Genomic DNA, 22499 nt, shown 5'->3' with positions numbered 1-22499 from the left:
GCTTTTTGAAAAGTAGCAAACTTTTTAATTTGTTAGCATCTCAAAGCCCTCTTACTTCTATTTAGTCTCTTGCTTATATCATTTATTATACAACCTGTAGAGATACTGATGATCCTTTGCAGGATCATCTGACTCTTTTAAGGAAGTTTAAGAATGACTCATGTAAAAATTCATGTAATTTTCAGTCACTACAATTTCAGGGATGGTATTTGCTTGTAAAATCTCAACATTCAAATAATTAACAGCTTGACCGAGTATTAGCAAATGTTGCATTCATCCATTTCTGTGGTGAGAGTTCATGCCACAGAAGAAACACAGACAGCTTCAGTAGCTTTTTCTTTTTTTTTTAATTAATAACTTCTTAGTTCAGGAAAAAAATAAACCACAAAAGAGAACTGGAAGAACTACTCTCCACCTCCTTTATAAAAGAACTTTTTTCAAAGAGAGAGACTATATACCTTGTTCACCACTATGTCAAATCCTATCATAATCACCTTGGTTTCCACATCTATTCTACCACACTTCATGCTCAGCTTCCAAACATCTCTTATAAAGGAGGTGGGGATGTGCTTTAGACAGGTTAAAAATATGCTGCACCTTTACAGTATTTAAACAATTACACCAAGCATAGTTCATACATTTATCACATTAACTATCACCTGGTAACCATACATTTAAAAAAGGTCTAATGTAGAGTATGTAATACCCATGACAGATACTCTTACTTACTTAAGAGCATATAAAGATCAGGATTTATTCACCCTCCCCATCTGCAAGTCAATTTCTGATCTCTTCCTGGTACAATATAAATGACAAAAAAATCCCTTCATTCCATTGCACTACCGCAACCCTATATGCATAGAAAGGCAGATTAATTACCTGTGACAGGGAAAAGGAAGAGGGGTTTAAAAAAAGAATTTGAAGAACATCAACTGCACAGGTACTTTAGATGTTAAGTAGATGAGTTCTGCTGTTTGGGTTTTTTCTCCCATTTTTTTTTTTTCCTTATGGCCACACAATACACCCCTACACAAACATAACTTGAGTAAATGCAAGTTACTCCTGATCAACAAAACAACTTCAGCACAAGAGGCTTGAACACCAGCACAGAGATAAGGCTGTGCTGAAAGCCCATCTGGGGTGTGGGAGTGGTGAATGAGAATGTAAAGCACATTTCTGCATATAATGTGCAAAGGCTTGATCTCCACAACTGCACTCAATTTGCTACATGCACAGCCAGAGATGAAAATGAGATCAAAACCAGCTGGGAATGGTTGTCCTGAGAAGATATAATAACCATTAAAAAATCTAAACATAAAATACAAATACAGAAGCAACAGAACATCGTTAATAATACTAAAAGACAGAAACACGCTGTTGTTGTTAAAAGAAGCTTCAAGTAATATTCCAGATCCAATTTCAATCCTACTCACAGGAGAAAATGCCCAGAGATTAGGAAGAGAAGTCCACACCAAAGTGTATTTTTAATAGCATAAGGGCATGGTCAACAGACCCATCCTTGCAACAGCTATTTTCAAAAATAAAAAATCTAAACAGAAAGACATCATTCTAATTAGCATTCATATTAAGCTGTGCATTACTGGAAATAGTTGTTTAATTCACTGCAACCAGTAGACACGATGTGCTGCATCATTTGTGCTCCATTATATCACAAGATACTGTGTGTACACTTTTTAACACCCAAGTATAAACCCTGCTCATAAAATAAGGCGTACTTAAAAACAACATGGTCTCTACAGAGGTAACTTTGTATGCTTTCTTCTCATTCTGCTTCACTCTTCCAGGTATGATGAAAACAAAATTGGTCCCAGTCGAGGTTTGTCAGCATTAGCAACCAGATTATGATGAAACAGATTAGATCATACCAATTTGTAGGGAAGGGGGAAAGTCTGGATTTCTTTATTTTTAATGACACTTAGGACATTTCCTGAATGAGCTCTGCAGAAGGCATGAAAATAAAATCTACATTTCCTATGTCAGTGACACCAGTGTGCCCCTTCATGATCCCTATCTCTATCCCTAACCAGAAATGTTTCCATATTGCTACAATTTGTCCAAAGTCACTTATTTTCTGTAAGATTGTTCCTTTCAGTAAAGCCGCTAGATTCTGTTCTAAATGATAGCTTTTTCTACGTTTTCACCAGTGTATGCATGCTAGAGAACAGCTGCATTGCAGAGGTACATATTTAGCACATGGTATCAAACCAGAAAAGAAATACAAAAAAGATGAACCAGTGTGTCTTACTGGCTGCTCTATGTCAAAAGCACTGTTTGGTCTTCTGATATAAAACACTATAGAAGTAATAATAGCAGAAGTCTGTTCTGCTTCAAGTATTACCCCAACTTTAAATGTGATGAACTTCAACTTTCTGTGCAATTCTTTTTGTAATTTCACGTGAATAAAAACATCAACATGTCTAAACTAAGAAAGGAAACTGTACTACCTCGACTGTAACACTGCACATACGGTAGAAGCTTTAAGTTGAAACAGCTGTTTATTGGATGGATTTTTTAAAAAGGAATATTAATGTGGTTTCTAGCCCAAATGCAATGGGTAGCAACAAAATATTGGACTACCGCAAAATGCAGTTACAAATATACACTGACAATTTCCTTCTTAAATATTAATGGCTCTTGAAATACCCATCAGATACTTTTGTAAAACTTCTCTATTTTAAGTCTAACGATTTTTCTTAGTTTCTTCACAAGTAGTGCAAATACACTCCTTATTCTTAGGTCATCCCAAGATATGGCTGGTTTTTGTGAGTGTGATTTGTGTTCTTCACTCAAGTGATACAGGGACACTGCAGTCATGAGCATGGAATGCAATGCTTGCTGGACCACCTTGGAAAAAAATCTACCTTATTCATGTACAGCTGTAAAATTCTACAAATTAAAAATCTCACATCAGCTTACCTGATGCAAAAGTTAATGATTCCCTGCTATGGGGGAACTGAGCAATCCCCTGAAACCTTAAACTGTACAAGCAGTGTAACAGGTTTTTGTCCCCTCTCTACAGACTACAAGTTTTCAGTTCTTGAATCGTGTTTGCTCACAAATGTGATTGAATTTCCTAAAATAAAGAAAAACATAAGAGTATTAAAATGTAATAAAGTTCAGAAGTAAGGCAACAAAAGCAAGTCAGCATCTTTCACTGGGTATTTTAAATGTTAAATAGTCTAAAGCAGACCATTTACACACTAAAATTCTCTTTCAGAACCTGTTTAGATCGTACTTTACTGCCATTTTACATGTAACAGGATTTTCAACATCTCTCCTGTCTAACCCTCGTTAGTTTTATTATGCACACAGAAAACCTGTTATTAAAAAGCATTCCTCTATACTTCTGCATACTTCAAACCCAGAAGGCAATTAAAACAGGAATCGGTGAATTAATTTTCCCCTGCAAGATATTAGGAACTTTTAGTAGACAGCATTACACAAGTCATTAAGAACTAGAATGAACCAGGCTAATTATACATTTCAACATAAACACATTCAGTGGCTTAGAATCTTCTGGAAAGAAAAAGTTTATCTCAGCCTGTATTATGTAAGTTTTATGGGTATGGCAAACCTGTCTTCATGGATTAAACAAAAAACACAATTTAGTACCAAGCACTTTTTCCCACTTTTCAAAAACATTTCACTGTTCATTCCTTGTTTTTCTCTTGCTTGGGCCATGTGGTCCCTGACAAACAACTGAAACAGAAGTTGGGATGTTGAGTGTCTCACTAAACATGGAGGAAATGGTGCAAAGGGGACCCTCAATTTCCCCCTCAGCTGGATTAGATCAAAGATCAGAAAAACCTTGCTCACATAATCTAACTATTTAGCAGAACAATTTAGCTCAATTGCAAAAAAAAAAAAATTATCTGGATATCAAGGAGTGGTATGACAGGATTGTTTGCTTTCATGGATTTTAGGAACTAAGAGTAGCAGCCAGTAAAGTTCTAGGAAGGATTAAATCTTGGGGCAAAGGGAAAAAAAAAAAAAGAAAAAAAGAAAAAAGAAAGAAGGAAAAAAAAGGAAAAAACCCCTGAGTCATTTTTATTCTAGATGAAATTACCCACAACGTGAACAAAGACGACTGGTGAGTACTTTGATACTGAATTAACACTAACATTTCAAAACAAAATCTCCTCTGGGAACACAGACAGTCCTATAATGTGAAGTTACAGATAGCAGTGGTACTTCAAATTACATCTGCAACTTAAATCCAAAATTATTTTTGAAAGCTATTTGGTAAAACCCTTGAATTTGTAAGAGACTGCAGATGAATATTTTACAAGTCTGTCTTATGATCTGCTTGCCTGAGCTGCACAGACTGGTTATTTTCAACCCACAGTACCTGAAATATTAAAGGAATTATGCTAAGCGTGTATGTACATTGCAACATTAGAAAGATACTGCAGAATCTACTATTCATTAAGGCAATTTCTCAATAAGGGGTAACAGCTCCTCTATCTTAAATTACACTGAGAATTTAAGAGAATTATTCATAAGGCAAGAAGGATTTTTCAACCCTCCCTAAAACCAGTTAGATCCCAGGGGGAGAAAATTTTTGTTTTGTTTCATGAGCTTTTAATATTTGTCTTACTAGATGTGCATCGTTTCATAAGAATAAAACTGCACTGGTCATCAGAGGTCTTAATATTTTTATTCAAGAAGTTTGATTTACTTTGGAAGGACATTTCTCATAAATGACCAGATACCAGGAGTCCAAGGCTGGTATTAAAACTTTTGACAAGATTAATCTCTTTTCAGCCTCAAATTTCATTTTTGAGGCATGCCAGATTCCTTGGGTCAGAGATGTAAGACCTAGAAACTCCTCAGGAACCTGCTGTGGTTTATATTACATTCTCCAAGCTCCTGTTGCTAATTATTCCCACCAATTGACCCCTTCAATGGAAGCTGCACTTAACTGAAAGAATCCTTCCACCCCAGTGGGTAGAAAAACAGACTCAAGAAGTGTCAGCCATGGGTTACATCAACTTCCAAGTGCTGGCAGTGCTCTTGACATGCACAGAGGGCTCAATTCAAAGTTGTGTTAAAGGCAAAAATGATAAAATATCCCCAGTGCTCACCTAACCCTGCTTTATGCTGCAAGTTCTGGCACCTCAAAGGTTGCTTTTTAGATTGTTGTTGGTTTGATTTTTTTAAGGAACACAGAGAAAAACCACCTTCTAAAGTGTACAACTTACATGGCGTGATGTGCTTTGACCTGAGTTCGACAGTTGCGTCCCCAGTAGCAATCAGGACGTGACGTGACAGTCACTACAAGAAGAGCAAATTAAATGTTACATTTATTACAGAAGTCATTAATGGTGACACAGATTATTAAGCCACTGCTAATGGTGGTTACTCATCAGAAACAAGGCATGCTTGGCAAGAAATGACTGTAGAACTATATTGTTTCACCTTTCTGGAAACAAAAGCAAACACACTGTGAAGGACAAAAAACTAATTTTTAATGTTACTTAATTTTTTAATTTAATTTAAATGCAGATTTATGATGAAAGTATTTGATTCTCAGTGCTATCAACTCAAGTTTTACCATTTAGTTTAATAGAGATGGACTTGATTAGACACTCAGCATTTGTCTAGAGGTTTTCCATACAAAAGGAAAATTAATAATTCGGGTAGAGTTTACTGCTTTCCCCCACCTTCACATAGATTTCAACTCAGCTGTCCAGCAGCTGAACTGAAAAGCAATGCTAAGGGCAAACCAGGTACACAATTTTTGCTCACTATGCACAGCAGCACAAGCAGAGTTCTCAACAGCTTAAGACTGGGAAGCTGTTGCTAACAGCAAGAGCTAAATTGGCAGAAGTAATATTTAAAAGAAAACTATTGGAACAGCTTCTGTTCCAAACAAATTTAGGTCTGAAGGAGGCACAGTTGCTTCCATCCTATTTTATACTAAAAATGTAAGTGCAAAGATTTAGAATCAGTTTATGAAAGCATTCTTGCTCCTAGTTGAGAGCTGGTAAAGTGTTAAATTGTTCAGAAGATGCATAATTTTATGTATTTAAATCGGAAAATAAATTTAATTACAGCAATTAGCTCCTGTTGACTATATTCTGATTTACTGAATTCCTCTTTTCACTCTGCAGATATACTTATTCTACAGATGACAAATGATACTGAGAGAAAAAGTTCCATTAGGGAGTCTGAAAATAACTATGCACGAGCTTAGCAGCTGACAAGCTAAGCAAGGAGCGTAAGACATTAGCCCTGCAACAAGATTTGCACTGGGATACATGGAAGTGCCAAAAGAACACTGATACAAAGGTAAAGCCGATGTGAACTCTTTAAATTACTTTTCCCCTCCTTACTGTGCAAAACAATCCCCACCTGGCAATTCAGCAACAGGAATATTCTGCCTGTACTGGTAGGCAAGTTCTCGAAAGCTGCGAAGGCCACAACAGTAGCAAAGCACTGTGTTCCCAGTAATTCTGTAATCTGAGGAGAAAACCAGTTTGTAAAAATGAAATGCTTAATAAATCAGATTTAACTAAAGAGCCAGGACTGCACTGGTTCTGTGCACAGGACTCCAAACTTCTTGATAACACTGCTGAGTTACATTCAGACAAGGAGTCATGCACGCAGCAAACTGAACACAACACATACCTGACAACATGAAAACTCCTCTTTGAAGAGCTAAGAGACTTTCATTTAACATGTTCTTCCATGTCAGACCCCTGGATGCCAGGTAATCCTGAAAAGAGCAATTTAAGTTTAAGCTAGAAGAATCTCCAACCTTAAAGAGTAACCAGGCCATTTATACTCAAATATTTGCAAATCTGTCAGTAACTATGTTTTCAGAATTGGTTTATGATGACTACAAGTAAAAATTAAATACATGTAACAATTAGTGTGATACTTATTGGAAGGTTTTATTGGTGGTCTGAATGTATCTTTTTTTCAGATTTCCACTTCTGCCAAAAGTTGGCAAATAGATTCATTCAAGTCACACTCTGATTTACCTCAAATCAAGATTTCATCCAGTTTGCCTAATCTAGGCAACCCTGTTATAGTATGGGCAAAATATTTTCCATACAAGTTAGTATGAAACTTAACTTGTCTGGGACAAAATATTTAACAAGCATTGCTTTCCTGGCATATTTTTATTTAATTATTTTTCTCTTAAATAATATTTTGGATGATCGTTTGGAGCTCATTTAATCAGTCTTTTAAAATTAAGTTCTGCAAGTGACACAATGCTGCCATTATTAGTCAGCACATCACTTCCATTTCATCAGCAAGTACACATCTTAAACTTCATACATTTGTTACTATCACACACAATGATTTTTAAACATACCTTTAGGATATCTGATTCATAGTGGTTGTTATTCAGAACGCCATCTAAACACTTATCACCAAGATTTATTTCTAATCAGAAGAAGAAGAAGAAAAGTTACTATTTCTCACCCAAACCCCATGGCCCTCACACATTTTCTGAAGGTTCTTCTGTTTCCTGAAATAACATGCAGGGGCTCATGTGAGCACCAAGTACATGACTGCATTCAACATTTGCTAATGCACGTGATTTATAGCTTCTAGTGGCAAAGACAAGATACTGAGATTCTAAAATTTCAGCTTCAGTCCACAAACACTATCAAGCTGCACAAACTACCAGTGACAGTAAAGCATATTCCATTATCTCCAAACTGCAGCCAAGCCATTCCAACTATTCTATTTTTTTTTAAATGTCAAAAAACCTTGAGTTTCAGAAGTCTGCATGTTTAAGAGGGCAAGGATCTTTTCTAATCCATTACCATGGATGCAACAGTGCTCCTGCACTGGCTTGTATGATTCTCTTACTAGACTGAAATACACCATGGTTTTTTATATTGGAAAGAATTGTGCTCAGCAAGTGTAGTTTCTAAGCCCAATATTCTACGACAACAGAAAGTTAAATCCTCTCCATGTTAAGACACATGCCACTTCAATGTTATGTATTTGTGATGTAAGGACACAGACCTTGCTTCTTTCTGCATGACTGTGCCACAAAGTAATCTATGTCTCTTAAATTACATAAAGATCAAGAAAGACAGACATTATTGTAAAGTGAGCAAGCTGATAAAAAAAAAATTACTGCACAATACCACAGAATGGTGCCAAGCAGCCAAAACACGCCATGCGAGTGCAGCCCCAGTACAAGTGACAGAAAGGCTGCAGACAAACTGTGCCTGTAAAAAAACAAAGAAAACCCCTGTAAGGACCTGAACACAACAAAACTCAACAGTTACCATTCTCAGAAATCAGTAACAACAGAGCCTTAATAAACTTAGTTTAACAAAGGTACAACTTTCTCATTTAAAATACATTCTTTAAAGGAGCAATTCTAAAAAGGAAGATTCCTTCATGCTGTAACTTAAGAGTCCAAACAAAGAAAATTCCTATAAAAAACAGTCTTCCCAGTAAATTTAAGTTTAATAATAAATAAGGAAAGAGCTAGTTCTGTAGAAAATAAAATAAAAATGTACACACATTGCTGAGGAGCAACATGAGGATTCTGCTCACGCTCTGCTCTTCGGTCAGGCATTGGCTGAAAGCAGCAGGTGCATATTACATGACTTCCTTGAGCAGGACACACATATTCCTGAACAGCTGGATGAGTTAAAAAGTGAAAAAAAAAAAAAAAAATTGAACAATTTACACAGTTGGATTCCGGATGAGGAATCTTAGTGAATATTAACAACATAAAAATCATGAAGTAACAAGCAAGCTTTTTACAAAGACTCTAGGAAACAGCAGAAAACTGGCATCCAGGCTTCTAAACAGCACAGGTGTGTAAAATATTTCAGTATGTAGAAAAGTTTAATAAGTTTTCAACCATCTGATCAACCATTAGCAACCCATTTTGGACAATCACAGCCAAACATTGTATTTGCAAAGACACCAGTCTGGAGTTGCTCTTACAGTCCTGTGAGAGGGATCTTGCTTAGGCCTAACTTAGTTCATTGTTAAAACACAGCTCCTTGCTTAGCTCAGAGGAGTTGGAAATGATCTTCAAGGGTCCCTTCCAACCCCAGCCAATCTGTGACTCTGCCCTGAGTGTCTGAGTTGCAGTATTTTATTGCTGCACTGCTGGGCCAATGTGACACTGACCTGCAGGGAAGTTGGCAGAGGTTGATGGAGCATCTCCCAGAGCCTGCATCCCTCCTGCCTCTGTCTCCTGGCCTGTGCCAGGCACAGCTGGAACAGAGTGTCTTCGGTACCCTGGGCACTGTCTGCATACTATATATGGTTGACTGAAAGAACAAAATAAAGTCATATGAAATTATACCAAACAAATGCAAATACAACTTGCATCACTATGCTAGACAAGGTTGGTCAGACTCTCAAAAGTTTAAATTTAGGATTTCCTTGTTCAGTAACAGATGGAATTTTATGTAACTCAGTACCTTACAGCTCTGAAGTCTGCTGTAGTTGTGACAGATAAAAACTTGGGGTTTTGTGGTATTCCTCAAGGAGTTTTAAACAAAAGGAAAGGAAAAAGAAGAGCAATGTGACAGAAAGAGAGAGGAACAAAGCTGGAATAGTTATGTACAAGAATTCTTCTGTTCCTCTAGACATTGAGCAGAAAGTGTTTGTTGTTGAAAATGAAGAGGAGGTATTTTGGCACTTGGGAATTCCCAAGTCAAGCATCAGCTGCTTTGGTACCATACACCCAGTGAAAGCAGCATTCCAGGCACATAAGCACAAACATTGCAAACACACTCACAGGATCATGGACTGCTTTATCTCCTGACAAGGTCTTAGCCAGAAACCTGTCTTTTTTTTTGTTACACAATTCAACATAGAACTGTTGGTCACAAACTGAATCTTGCTGGACTTCTAGGAAGTTCTAATTTTTGCTGATCGCTCAAGGCTCAAAAGGATGGCCAGCAAAAATGCCAAGTTAATTACTGTCAAGAATGAACTTAATCTGAAAACAGATTCTGGCAATGATCACAGAAACACTATCAGAATAGTAGCATTTGTGAAACTAGCTCAGTTTGTGGGTCTGTGTGTTGAAACATAGGCACATCTAATTCAGCACACAATTTAAATGCAGGCATACCTGATATCTGAGGATTCACTATCTACATCAGACAATTCCAGTAAATCTTCAGAACTTCCCTCCTCATCAGAAAAAGATCTCCGCACCTTAGGCTGCAACATGTCTTGAGTAATTTTGTTTCTGGCATCCATGCTCCGAACATCATCTTCATTGCGACATTTATCTGCATGAGAACCAAATTCAAATTTCAAGAGAAAGGAACACCTCACATCCCTTATCTGCACTCTACTTTCTTAACACATTACCATTATTGTGTTTTCATCTCCATGAGGCTTGTTTTTAGATGAGAGAGTTCTAGATCATCTTAGTTAAATTCCCCTCTCTATTAAGGAAGTCTACTATCAGGCAACTTAAGTTTTGTTTTCAAGAGGCCATGATCAAAGTTAATCTACATTCAAGTATATTTTATTATACTTACTATCTAAGTAAAAAATTAAAATGAAGCATTCTTAGCATACAGTATTAAATCACCTTCCACAGGTTATTATGTCATGTTAAATGCACCTGTTTTATGACAAGCCATGTCAGAGAAAACAGCAGGGTAATAAAACATACAGGTATTTTACAGACAACAGTGTGTATAGACATCAGTTATATCTCATGTGTGAAATCCATTGGATCCTGCCAACAGACACTATTCAACTTGCCTGGATGCTGAATCAGATAAGCTTCAACCAAGTTGTTCAAGATGTGATTTTTACAAATACGTTCTACTGGACAACGACAAGTTGGACATAGAGAAGATCTTTCCATCCATCCTGAGTAGCAGGCAGCACAAAAAGTATGCATACAGGGCTGCAGGCTGGAAAATAAATAAATGGAGTCAAAACACAAATCTTTCATTTCCTTCAGATACATCCATAACACTGAAAAAACTATTTAGCATTGATTTGACTATCTAGATGGGGTAGGAAAAGGAAAATCAAGAGGGCTTATGAAAATATTGATTATCCTGACCTCCTCAAGCAGTTGTCACTGAATGTCTTGCATTATTGCCACATGATTACAGCTTTTGTCACTCTTACATACCTTACACAGTCATGCAGCAGTTCTTGGCAAATAATGCAAGTTAATGTCTCTTCCATCTTATCTGGTTTCACATTTGATGTTTTTGCATCTTCAGAGCCAATTTTAATTATACATTCACTTGGAGCTGCTGGTGAAAGATTTGGACAAGTATCTTCATCTACAAAGACAGAAGGAGATAGTTTTTAGAGCTTTTTTTAAACTTATTTTTAGTCAAGTATTAAAAAGAACCCTGAAAGATATGCACTGATTTGCTGTTCACTGGCAACAGTCCCAAAAGTGGTTCCTGCTTTACACACTACAGCTTCTGCTACTGAAGACATTATTTTCATGGGACCAGAAATCAAGTGAGATGCAGGAAACAAGCTGAAGGACTGATGACAGCTCTTGTAATTCAGTTTGGAGGGGTGGGGGTGAGGGTTAAGTTGCAGAATACTATAGTATACTAGCCTCCTTTTAGTTTCTTCTTAGCAGGTTCCAAACCCTCCTCCTCCCCTGTTCTTTGAGGATCTGATTCTGCATTTTCTTTGACAGTGATTGCAGAACCTTCAGCATTCACATCCAGCTTTTCATGCTTGTTGTGCAGTGCTCCTACACACATGGATTCTAAGATGGGGAAAGCAGGCACAGGAGTGACAACTGAGGACTGTGATCCTATAAAATAAAAACAGAAACATGAACACAGCTGCACACAGCTATGGACATGTAAAAACAAAAGGTACTCAAACCCTGATGAGGCACACACATCAATCCAAACATCAGAATAGGAAAAAGTGGAGCAGAAAAGCAAAGTCTGCATAACTTACTAAACACTCTGAACCAGTCTGACTAATTGGAAGACCTGGGGGAAAACAACCTATTAGTTGTGTAACCCTACTTAAAATCCCCATTCCTCTTTCACTTGTGGAGTATTTATTCTTAAGACTATTATCCACACCAGGTCTTCCTGACAAAGATGCCAGGCAGGAGTTATGCAATACCAATCATACGTAACAGGTCGGGATCACAGCAAAGGGAAAGCTTTGTTTCCATAGGAGCCAGTGGGGTCCCAATGAGCTGCTGACAAATGCATAAAGGAATTCTCACAATTCCATCACTCATCCATCAAGATTTACCCTGGCTGCTCATAGAAAGTTAAAATGCTCATATCCACCTGGTATTTTCACTAGAACTTTACAAAGCAAATTCTATACCCCAAGATAGGGGTAAGAGATCAATCTGTTTAAATTAAAAACCGGAGTAACAGTTGATAAGCTGGACTCGGTGATCCTGATGGGTCCCTTCCAACTCAGCATATTCTATGATTGTGTGATCAAACTTTAAATACTTGACCCAAGTCTCACCAGATGTAGATGGATTATCCTGCTGAACAGATGCAGACTCAACCGGAGAGGTAGAAGAAGCATTAAAGAGGTTTGATGTAGAAGTAGATGGCTGTGGTTCCTCATAGCAAGTCTGAGTAGCTGACAGTGATGAGGTAATTTGGGTCTCATCATTACTTCTTCCTGTACTTGAGGTATCTTTGGTCACATGGCATTGGTTTTCTACATTAACTTCTACAGTTGGAAGGGGGGAAAGGAAAGAAAAATATCTGTGTGACAGTCACCACATCATGGCTTCAAAATTCCAAGGAATCAAACTCTCTCAAGAGGGTTACATTAGTCATTGGAGCTTAGCTCCTCTTCATGGATCTTGAATTACTTCCTTACCTACTGGTTCTTGAGTTGCATCATGTTTTGTGTTTAAGGATTCATAAAGATAAGCAACATCTGAAAGAGATTTAAAAATATTAATCATGCTCTTTAAACAAAAATTCACTAAACTTAATTCCACATAAATAGCTTCTATTCACAAGTGGCTGCATCCCCAAAGTGTCTGACAATGGAAGAGGCAAATGAGGGGTCACCTCAACAGCACCATGTTAATACTCCTACTTAGGAGGCAATTAGGAGCAGCACAGCAAGATCTTTTCTTCTCAGGAAACCAGGCAGAGCAGCTTTTGTGTGACGTTTAACTTGTGCCAGCCATGGAACCAGAGGCTTAATCATTTCTTAAACCTAAAATCTGCTCTGTCAGAACAGACTGTATTTTTACTGATACTTGAATCAAAGTTCTTCAAAGAAGCTTATTATTTCTGAGCTCACTTCTCAACCTCTTCAATCAATATTATTTCATTTCTTTGTGAGATACATGAACTCTCAAAAATACAGATTAGGACATGCCATAAGTTTCACCCAGAAACTGATTTAGAATCTATTAATAACACCAACTGGATAATATCCTTTTCTTTTCAATCTTACTTCAAATTAATATTGCTCAAAAAATTCCTCTACCTTGCTACCTTTTTGTCACCTCCAACCACCTACAAGCAAATGAGACCGTCTTAGTTTGTACCCATCCTTTTTCTGATCAGAAGTTAAAATATTGTCTCCCTCAGTAGGACTTAGAATGGCCAAATAGGCATGCCAAATCTAAATTCTTCTCTGTGTTTGAAGATGTAAAAGCTGAAAAAGCAAAACTGGAGGCTTGGTCATTTAACTACTTATTAAGCCAAACAGAAATCAGTGATTCAATTGATTGCCTGGAAAATTCACCCAAGTGATTCATCTAAGTAGCATCAAGTGCAATAGTGCCAACTTAGAAAGGATTTGTGAGATAAGATATATTTTTCTGTCTGTAGAGTTTATCACTGCTTCATGTAACATTTGCACCAGACAGCATAAATCTGTCTGTATATAAATTAACAGCAATTTCATAAAGGAAGTATTTCAACAGTGAGTAGGTATCTAGAATTTTTTAACTGACATTCATATGTTTATTAATGTATGAAAACTGTGAATACATCATTGTTCCAGGTTTATCAATTCTACTTTCACTGTAGGGCTTTCCCCATCTCCTCCCCATTTTGCCTCTTCCCTCTTTAAAACAAAAAAAGCCAACATACACACCAAAAACCCACACAAACAAAACAAAAAGCTTTTGCAGCCTTTCCTACTGACTTGTGCCAAAAACTGCTTCACTGGGATATATAAAGTACCACTAACTACCCCAGCAATTTGACTTCTAAAAGAAGCACTGGACATGTGATTAGAACCTCATTACTTACCATTCATGCATTAGTTCTACCAAAATTACTTCTAGGCACATTTAAATTTCAGACAGTTGCTCAGATTTGTCTCTGTAAAACCTGGCACATCCATGACCTCTTCTCTAGAGACTTGTTTTTAAACATATTTCTCTTTAAAACAGAACTACTCAATTTTATTATACTGATATTTCTTTTCCCTCATGACTCAAAAGAAAATGACTAAGCATGCCATTTAAAAAGTATTATTCACTTACTGTTCTCTGGCTCATTTTTTCTGTAAACAACATAGATCACATCCCCAGTTTGTAATGGGTATGTCTGCTTCTTAACCACTTTCAATTTATTAATTACTGTTCCATTAGTACTGTAAAGAGAAAGAAAAGATAACTTAGCATAAATGTTTTCATAATTACAAGGGAAAAGGAAGGGAAAATGCAAGATGCATTTAAAGAAGAAAAACTATTGGCTGCCCCCCAAAAACGTAGGTGAACTGAAATTTTTTTTTTAAAAAGGAAGCCTGAAAACAAAAAATTTCCCCCAAAGACAAATTCAGAGCTACTAGAGCTTCAAAGCTCATTTGCAGCTACTGGTGAAGAGATGGCAGTTGACAGACAAAAGACCCCATATATTTGGCCAATGTCTCCAAATAATTAAATGACTGTTTCTTACAATAGTCTTCACCCTCTAAGTATAAAACCTGAAAGGACAATATGAGTTCTATTCAAAAAATTCCAGGCCATGTTTTCCAATAAATACTGGGAATCTCGTAAGATGTTCTGTGACAAAGGAACTTCTTCTGTACAGTAGTCAGAGATGCTATGCAGTGTTACTATTTCCCCCCCTCCTTCAAAAAGGAAAAAACCTAAAATTGTGAGGTTACTTGGACTATTTGCAACTTGAAAGTGAGAAGTTAACAAGGTGGAAAAAAGTAATACATAATGAAAGATGAGCTGGAATGAATTATTTTGGTATTGATAAAAAATTCAATACTTGTAGAAGAAATTAAACTAGGGAAAATGAAAATGCAGAGTATTGCTGATTAATTTCTTTATCCCCTTAACTACAGGTGATGTTGTATACACAAGCTATTAATGTTTTATAACCAAGCCAAGTTATTCAGGTACTGAATAATTCCAGCTCACTTGCATTAAACATCCTTCAGGGCTGCAGAACTCTGAATTTCAGACTTCTGCCACTCAAAATCTCAGCAAACTGGTACCAAATAGGAATGAAAATATCTGCTTTTTCCCTCTCCACGAGAGCAGCTGCAAGAAATAACAGCAAAGCTGTGCTGCCACCTCCTGGAGGCACAGCCTGTGCTCAGGGCACTGTGGCCTGTCCCTCACTGCAGGGGATTTATTTGGAAATCAACACCTTTCCCCTCCTCTTTTCTGACATAAAAGTATGAATTAAAAGTTCAAAAGGAAAATCAAGCCCTTTTAAAGCACTAAAGCAAGTCTTGATCAAGACATTAGTTCTTGGTCTTGCTGCTGCAGCTGCTTCCACAGTCTATGTGGCTGAATCAACTAATCCAACTTAAATGAGATACCAAAAAAAAAAAATAGAAATGCTACTTTGAACTTTCAAGAAACGAAAAAATAAAAAAAAACAACTTTGGGTCACATTGATGAAACTTCAAACTTCTCCTGCAAGCAAGAAAACTACTTATAGCTTGTCTTTTTCCCCTCAGGCATACAGATGTTGACTAGGCTGAAAGACGTAAGCACTAAAGAACGAGAAGAACAGAGAAATCACTAAAATGATTGCCAGAGTTTAGCAATTAAGAGGAAAGACAGAATTTTAGTCAGTCTGTTAAAAAAAACCACCGATTTTTAACCTCATACTGATGGTAGTGATAACATATTTAAAAAGATTATGTTGAAGCAAAAATTGTATCTCCTTCAATTGCCAAATAAATAGTCAAGTTTACACCAACCTCTGAAACCTGTCAGAGCACCTTTAACAAAAAAAGAAACATCAAATTTGACCTCCACAGTTTTCCAGAAGGCATTTCCCATCTGCACCAAGTGTTCTAGACCTTCTTTTGTAATAAATCAGCTAAATTCAAGTAACAAGACTTGTCTTTTACTGAATTTTAGCTTCTACAGGCAATTCCTAGCCCAAACATTTCACTAAACATATGGGGGAAAATGTCACAATAATGTATTTTATGAAGTAACTGTCATGACTGCCAAGTTCCAAGATTATTCTGGGGAACAATAACACAAGGTATTTTTGGAGACAGGAAAAACCCCAAAACATTACACATCTAGTAACCACTCAGGCTTGGTCTCACAAAGCAAGATGCAAAAATAGCTGTGCAAGACTGCTCATCAAATTTGCTACAGACAGCCAAATCTTTTCAGTTCTGTAGTTACACAGACTTCAGTGAGAGCTGATTAATGAATTATTTGGCACACATGGACCCAAATGAAGTAGGAATAAATGGATATCTCTTAACACAGAAAATAATAAGCTTTTCTTCAATGCATTAGTAAACTGAAGCAGTTGTATTTATCTCTCAGCCAACAACCAAAGGGAAAAAATTATTCAACAATCCCAGATAATTATATCAGTCTTTCACTTCGAATTCCAGTCTTTAGCATGAGGCTTTTAACAGATATGGTGACATTCCAGATTAATGCTGTGGTATTTTTTTAACCAGACACACATGATAAATTATGACATTTGTACATTCCTCTGATGTTACAAATTAAACTCCCCATAAAATAAGTAGAAAGTACAATGAGAATCCCAAATATGAAGGCCATTTATCAGGACTTGGTATTGAATTGATGCCAACTGGCTGTACCATTTTTCAAGGGGAGAAGAAAAACAGTACTTTCAGATATAAACTGTGTTGTGAAACTATGTCACAAAAGGTTCCAATGTCACTTTTTTAAACAGTGAAAGAAAAAAATCAGGCCCTGACTCAATTACAATGTGGTTGATGACTCCACATTTTCATTAATGAACCATAAATTGTTTACTTCCCAATCCCGCCTGCTGTGCAGAATTCATATGATTGCCTTCACTCAGAACAGGGTTACTTTTGAAGTAGATAAATGATCTATGTGTTATAAGAAACTTTCACATTCTTCCAAGAAAAATGCCAGTCTAATAATTTCTAATAATTATTTGCATCCATCCAGGACAAGAATGTATCTTATGTTAAAGCTTCTGGGTTAACAGTTATCTGTTATTAAAGTGCATTTAATTGTGAACACATTGTATAAAGTGAAATGAGTTTTGAATTCTGTTAAGGTACAGAATCCCTTTTGTACTGTAATTCTCCACTCTTTCCATGCTCATAGACATAGTTTTGACTGGAGGGTGAGGAGAATTTAGTAGCAGAAGGGACACCAACAACTGCAGTTCAACCTCTGATTTACCCACAGAAAGAGACTATCTGCTTGCCTGCCTTGTCAGAGTATCAGCCTTGTTTAAACAATTTCCTGATCTGAAAGATCACTTCCAACTCAGAATCTTGAAAGGAAAAGATCCTAGAAAATAACAAGAAATTACACTAGTTGTCTTTAAAATTTCTTTTTCAAAGTGGAGAATCTTACAACTGCTTTTACTGGGAGAAATCCAACTGCTGCCTCCACTGTATTAGGTCAGCTTGTATAATTTGTTTTCTTTCAAGACTATAAAGCAACTACTGCATGGTTTGGAAAAAAAAAGCAGAAACATATCCCAAAAGAGGGTGAGTCTTATTTTACTACTTGCTAACTCTTGGCTTTTGTTACTTCTGAAGTTTTATTTACTCAATAATTTTGAACGCTCTACACATTTTCTTTCACCTGAAAATTTTGGGTAATTTTTTCCAAAGTATATTCAAGAACTCATTATGCTATCAGAAGATAAAATGTTGGCTATCTACATATATTTGATGATATTCTTTGGATTAGATGCAACAGAGAAACAAAGTCCACTCAGTTTGACTGTCCCACTAACTGCCTCCTTCAATGCATTCCTCTTCACCAGAAAAATCTGAGCTTGACCACAGCAATGTTTCCAAATTAAGAGAAGAAAAAGCTGACCTTGCAGTATTTTTCTCTGGGCATCTGTACTGCCAACTCAAACATTCAAGAATCATCTTCTTTCAGCCTGATTTTTTGGGACTCTTCTGCTATTTGGCACAAACATTGGAAGACCAAGAAGAGTCTTCTGGAAGCAGTCACATCAAACCTCTTTTATTTTGCGATTCAGCAATTGGCAGCCACACTTCAGTTCACAGGAGGGAGAGCACTTCAGGGATTCACTCTTTTTTAGATACACAGAAGTGTAACAGGCACAAGCAGCTCCCTGGCAATGCTCAGGGCTGCAGCCTTTCTCCTATGCTACCTTGTAACGAGCCTCACCTTCTCATGAATATACCATGCACAAACTTAACTTCAATTTTGCTTTGCTAGTTTTCTGCTGGCTGCACCTTCTACCTCAGGGGGGCCGGTAAGCGGTTAAAAAAAAAAATAAAAAGAGGCAGGAATGTTTCTGCATCATGCACAATTTATTTAGCTTGTTCTGTCACACCAACAGTCTAAACCAATTCTGCCAGGGACAGTTTCTCAAGCTGAGATTTATAGCTACACTCTGAGACTGACATGATAGGCAAACATGGCTTAGTTTGTTGTTTGAAACATCCTGAAATTTAGGATTATATTGGAGAATGACAACTATAAACCTGTCCCAGACATCCCAGCTCATCTTTTTTCCCCAAAAATTTAGCATTCCATCCCACAGCTTCTGGGAGTATAAACCCTGCAGGAATCTATCCAGGGACCTATCCTGGATATTCTGGGTTACAGCCTTGAAGAGGAGGGGGAATACACCCTTATCAGGTTTGCAGATGACAACAAAGCAGGGGCAGAGCTGCCATCAGGGGCACTTTGGCAGGTCAGCAGAATGTGCCCATGATGTACAAAGATAAAGAGGAAAGTTTCACAAATGAGGTTTTGAAGGATATCGTGTTGAATCCCTGTTTCAACCCAGAAGGCAATTAAGTATGTTATTATGGTAGCTCAGGGTTAGTATCAAATACCTGCTGAGCTTATGACAAAAGTCCCTCCAAGAACATTCTGAGAAACCAACCTTGTATCTTCCAATGACACTTGACCAGACTCTTCATCCACTATGATTTTACAGTGATCTCCAGACACCAACTTGTTGCCAGGGAAAGATAAGTCACAGCCTTAAAAAGAAAGATTTTCCAACAAGCTTAAAAATACACATTACACAGTCGGATCAGCATTCTACATGGCTATAAATGCAACACAAACTGACTCATGTACATATGCAATAGTTCAAAACTCCTGCTGTCACACAGGCAACACAGCCTAGTGTGAGACACACAAACACAAACAAGTGGTGAGATAGCCCCATGTGCTGATATAAACATTTCAACCATTTGAAGGTGTTTCAGTTCCCTTTTTTCCCCCAATCCTAGCCCTCAAAGATGGAAATCAAATCACAATTACTCTTTCTAGAGTGGTACAGAAATAAATCCACACATATCTGAAGTGCTCAGTTTAACCACTAAAGGCACACATCTCACAGCACTCAGCTCTTTTTCCACTTCATTGTGATGTTGTTTCATTGGATTTAACTTGTTTCATTCCAGTGTATTGGGGAGAAGTAGTAGAATCAATAACTGATTAAAAAAAATATATTATCACTGTTCTTTCTTACAGTCTTTTGCTTGTTTCGAAACAGGAAAGTTTTCCTCATCTCTATTAACAGTGTTGTATTAATGAATTATGTTAATGAAGTTGAAGAGAAACACAAATCTAAGACTAAGATTTAAGAATAACATGACACTTAAGAGAAGTGTCATGATGATGTGATGGAAATCTTCTTGCCCACAGCTGAAGGGCTCTGAGAAAATCTTGTCTTTTTGCTTCACTTTAACACTGGATATTCAAAACAACACTTACTTAAACCAAAGTTATAATTAACAACCATGATTCCCCTCTATCTATTCACACTGTGGGTGAACTGATCTCAGCCTGCCCAACAACAGATCCCAGAAGGAAAGCAGCAGCCACTACCTCAAAAAAAACAATTCTAATGCTCATGAAAAATCATAAGTACTGTTTATAAAGTCACAATTTAGTATTCTAGTAACCATCCATCTAACTAATCCATTAGCAAACAGCTATGAAAGCAACTGAACAAGAAAGCATTCACATTTTTTTCTGCCAGACAACCTTCAGACATCGGCTTGAAGAATTTACCCACAGCTTAACGATAAGCAATTTCAATAGATATCACCAAGTGTAAATTTGCAAAACATTTTTCCTACAAGACACTATCTGCCTTTCTCACAGAGCTATAGCATCTGGTGTTTGTTCACAACTATTTACAGGAAGTGACTGATCAGCCAAACAGCTTGAACTGATGAACAGGAAACAGAAAATTAGCATTGTCAAAGCAGAGTAAAAGGAAGTTAAAACACTACAGTCCTTTTTTCAGATACAGTAAGCATTAAATCCTTTAAAATAGAGGCAAGTAGTACAACTTCTAGACTCTGAGAATAAAGCTTTCAAATAGACTCTCAGACAAACTTTCAGTACTTGTTGGCAGTCTTTATATGGCCAGAAGAATTAAGGGCTTTTATGTGGGTGTTTTCTTTTCTGTGAAGTCGAAGCATTTTGTATTGCAGTTCCAACTTATTTTAACCACAGAAGCGAAATGAGAACGTAAACAGGACTGAAGCACAGAAACTTCTGAATCAACAATCGGTTTTCCTTATTTATATAAACTGCCACAGACTACCCAAAAGGCACACTGACTCTGAAACGTGCCCGTGCCACAAGTTGCTGAGAAGGAAAAGGTCATAAAACTACTTATTCACACAACTAAGAGGTAAATTAGGAATATGGGGCGGCCTGGCGAGCACCTCCAAGAGGTGAAAACACCAAACATAACTAGTTTTAGTCCACCTTCCAACGCTGTAAAAGCCAGGAGATGGCTGCTGTGCCCCGAACACCGCCCTAGGCCAGCGCAGCGCGTCCCTGTCCCACCTTTCTTCCGCCCAATGGTCCATTCTCTTTTCAGCAGCAGGACGTGCGGCTCTGCTTCATCAGCACCCAGCCGGATCAGCTTCCCCCAGGGCTGCGGCTGCTGCTGGCTCTGCTCGCCTCCTTCCGACTGCTCCATTTGGATTCACATCTGACAAAAACAAACAAAGCGACCCCAAACCCCATCATCACACGGCACCCGGGGCGGCACAGGGTTCCCTGGCACCCCCGGGGCCGGTCCCCGCGCGCCGGTGCCCCGCAGCCCCCTCGCACCCCCGGGGCTCCCCCGGCCCCGCCGTTCCCTTTTGTGTGGCGCCTCAACACCCCCCTCCCCCTCGGCCCCCCGCAGCCAGCCCACCCTCTTCCCCGCGCCCCCACCCCGCTGGGCCGCTCCCCGCCCGACGGGGACCGAGCCGGGGGAGCCAGCCGGGGCGGCCTCCGTCCGTCCGCTGCCTTCCCTGGAGCGGGGCGGGGGCGGCCGGCGGGGTTCGGGGGTGCGGCGCCCCCGCAGCGCGGCCCGTCCCAGCCCCCTCACCCCAGCGCCGCGGCCCGGGCGGCTCCTGTCAACAGACATTGCCCCATCAGCTGATGCGGCCGGGGCGGGCTCGCGCCTCCATTGGCCGGCGCGCAGCGCGGGGAGGGCCTTCCGCCGCCCGCCACAGAGCCGGGCCGCGCCGGCCGGAGCGCCGCCGCTTCCGGTGAGGCCGCGCCGCGCGCCGCCCGTAGGGAATAGCGCGGCTGCGAAGGGGCTGAGGCTGTGGCGACGCCCCGGCGGCCATCTTGGGTGTGGGAGAGCCCGCCGGCGGCGCAGGGCGCGCGCCGCCATCTTTGTTGCGGGTAAATCAATCTCACCGTGAGGCGTGTATGCCGGCAGCCGGCGGAGGTGGTTTCAGCCGTCGCATCCACTGAAATATTGTTGTAGTTTAACTCTTGGATGTTGAGCAGTCATTGCTTTGCCAGCAGCGGCTAAATAAAGAACATAACGTGCTGTTCCAGGGCCAGGCTTTAGAAGGCAAGCTCGGACTGGGGCAGGGTCAGTGCCCTCTGATGAGGGGGGTCACGCACGGAGCACTGGGCAGCCCCAGTTTTGCTCAGGACACTCTTACAAGCCAAACCCTGCCACTATCGGGGACATGAGCAGGCGACAGAGCTTTCTGAACCTTGAGCCTCGTCACTTGTCTCTGTTATTGGCATCGACCACCTCATTTCCATGTCCTCCATTTGGTGGTCCTTTCTGCAAAATAGTATCACTACTATCCACTGGTTGATCTGC

At 38.9% G+C, this 22499-nt stretch overlaps 1 protein-coding gene across 1 annotated transcript; it reads right to left on the bottom strand.

Moving 5' to 3' along the window:
• Window positions 1-328: 328 nt before the first annotated feature.
• CHFR (checkpoint with forkhead and ring finger domains) lies at window positions 329-21874 on the bottom strand. Its single transcript, XM_015644167.2, has 18 exons — window positions 21762-21874; window positions 21230-21377; window positions 19299-19398; window positions 14462-14571; window positions 12829-12888; window positions 12463-12675; window positions 11570-11773; window positions 11123-11279; window positions 10741-10895; window positions 10094-10256; window positions 9139-9281; window positions 8518-8637; window positions 8133-8216; window positions 7346-7416; window positions 6652-6739; window positions 6376-6483; window positions 5223-5295; window positions 329-3094 (listed from the first exon to the last, which is right to left on the bottom strand). The coding sequence occupies exons 2-18, from the start codon at window positions 21363-21365 to the stop codon at window positions 3052-3054; spliced, it is 2028 nt and encodes a 675-aa protein (XP_015499653.1). The 5' UTR covers window positions 21366-21377; window positions 21762-21874; the 3' UTR covers window positions 329-3051.
• Between the last annotated feature and the right edge of the window lie 625 nt (window positions 21875-22499).

Source organism: Parus major, chromosome 15 (assembly GCF_001522545.3).
Source record: "Parus major isolate Abel chromosome 15, Parus_major1.1, whole genome shotgun sequence".
Lineage (NCBI taxonomy): Eukaryota > Metazoa > Chordata > Aves > Passeriformes > Paridae > Parus > Parus major.
The sequence above is the reverse complement of the archived record's forward strand: the minus strand, read 5'-3'. Positions and strand labels throughout refer to the sequence as shown.

Bases quoted from the DNA above. Each gene is read 5' to 3' on its own strand.
- CHFR (XM_015644167.2), bottom strand. From the start codon at position 21,365: ATGGAGCAGTCGGAAGGAGGCGAGCAGAGCCAGCAGCAGCCGCAGCCC. The intron at 7,417-8,132 runs GTATTGTGCAGT...TCTTCTGATTAG, and splicing joins CTGCTTGGCACCATTCTGTG to AAATAAATCTTGGTGATAAG. The intron at 5,296-6,375 runs GTGGGGATTGTT...CTCTTCTTGTAG, and splicing joins TCCTGTTGCTGAATTGCCAG to TGACTGTCACGTCACGTCCT.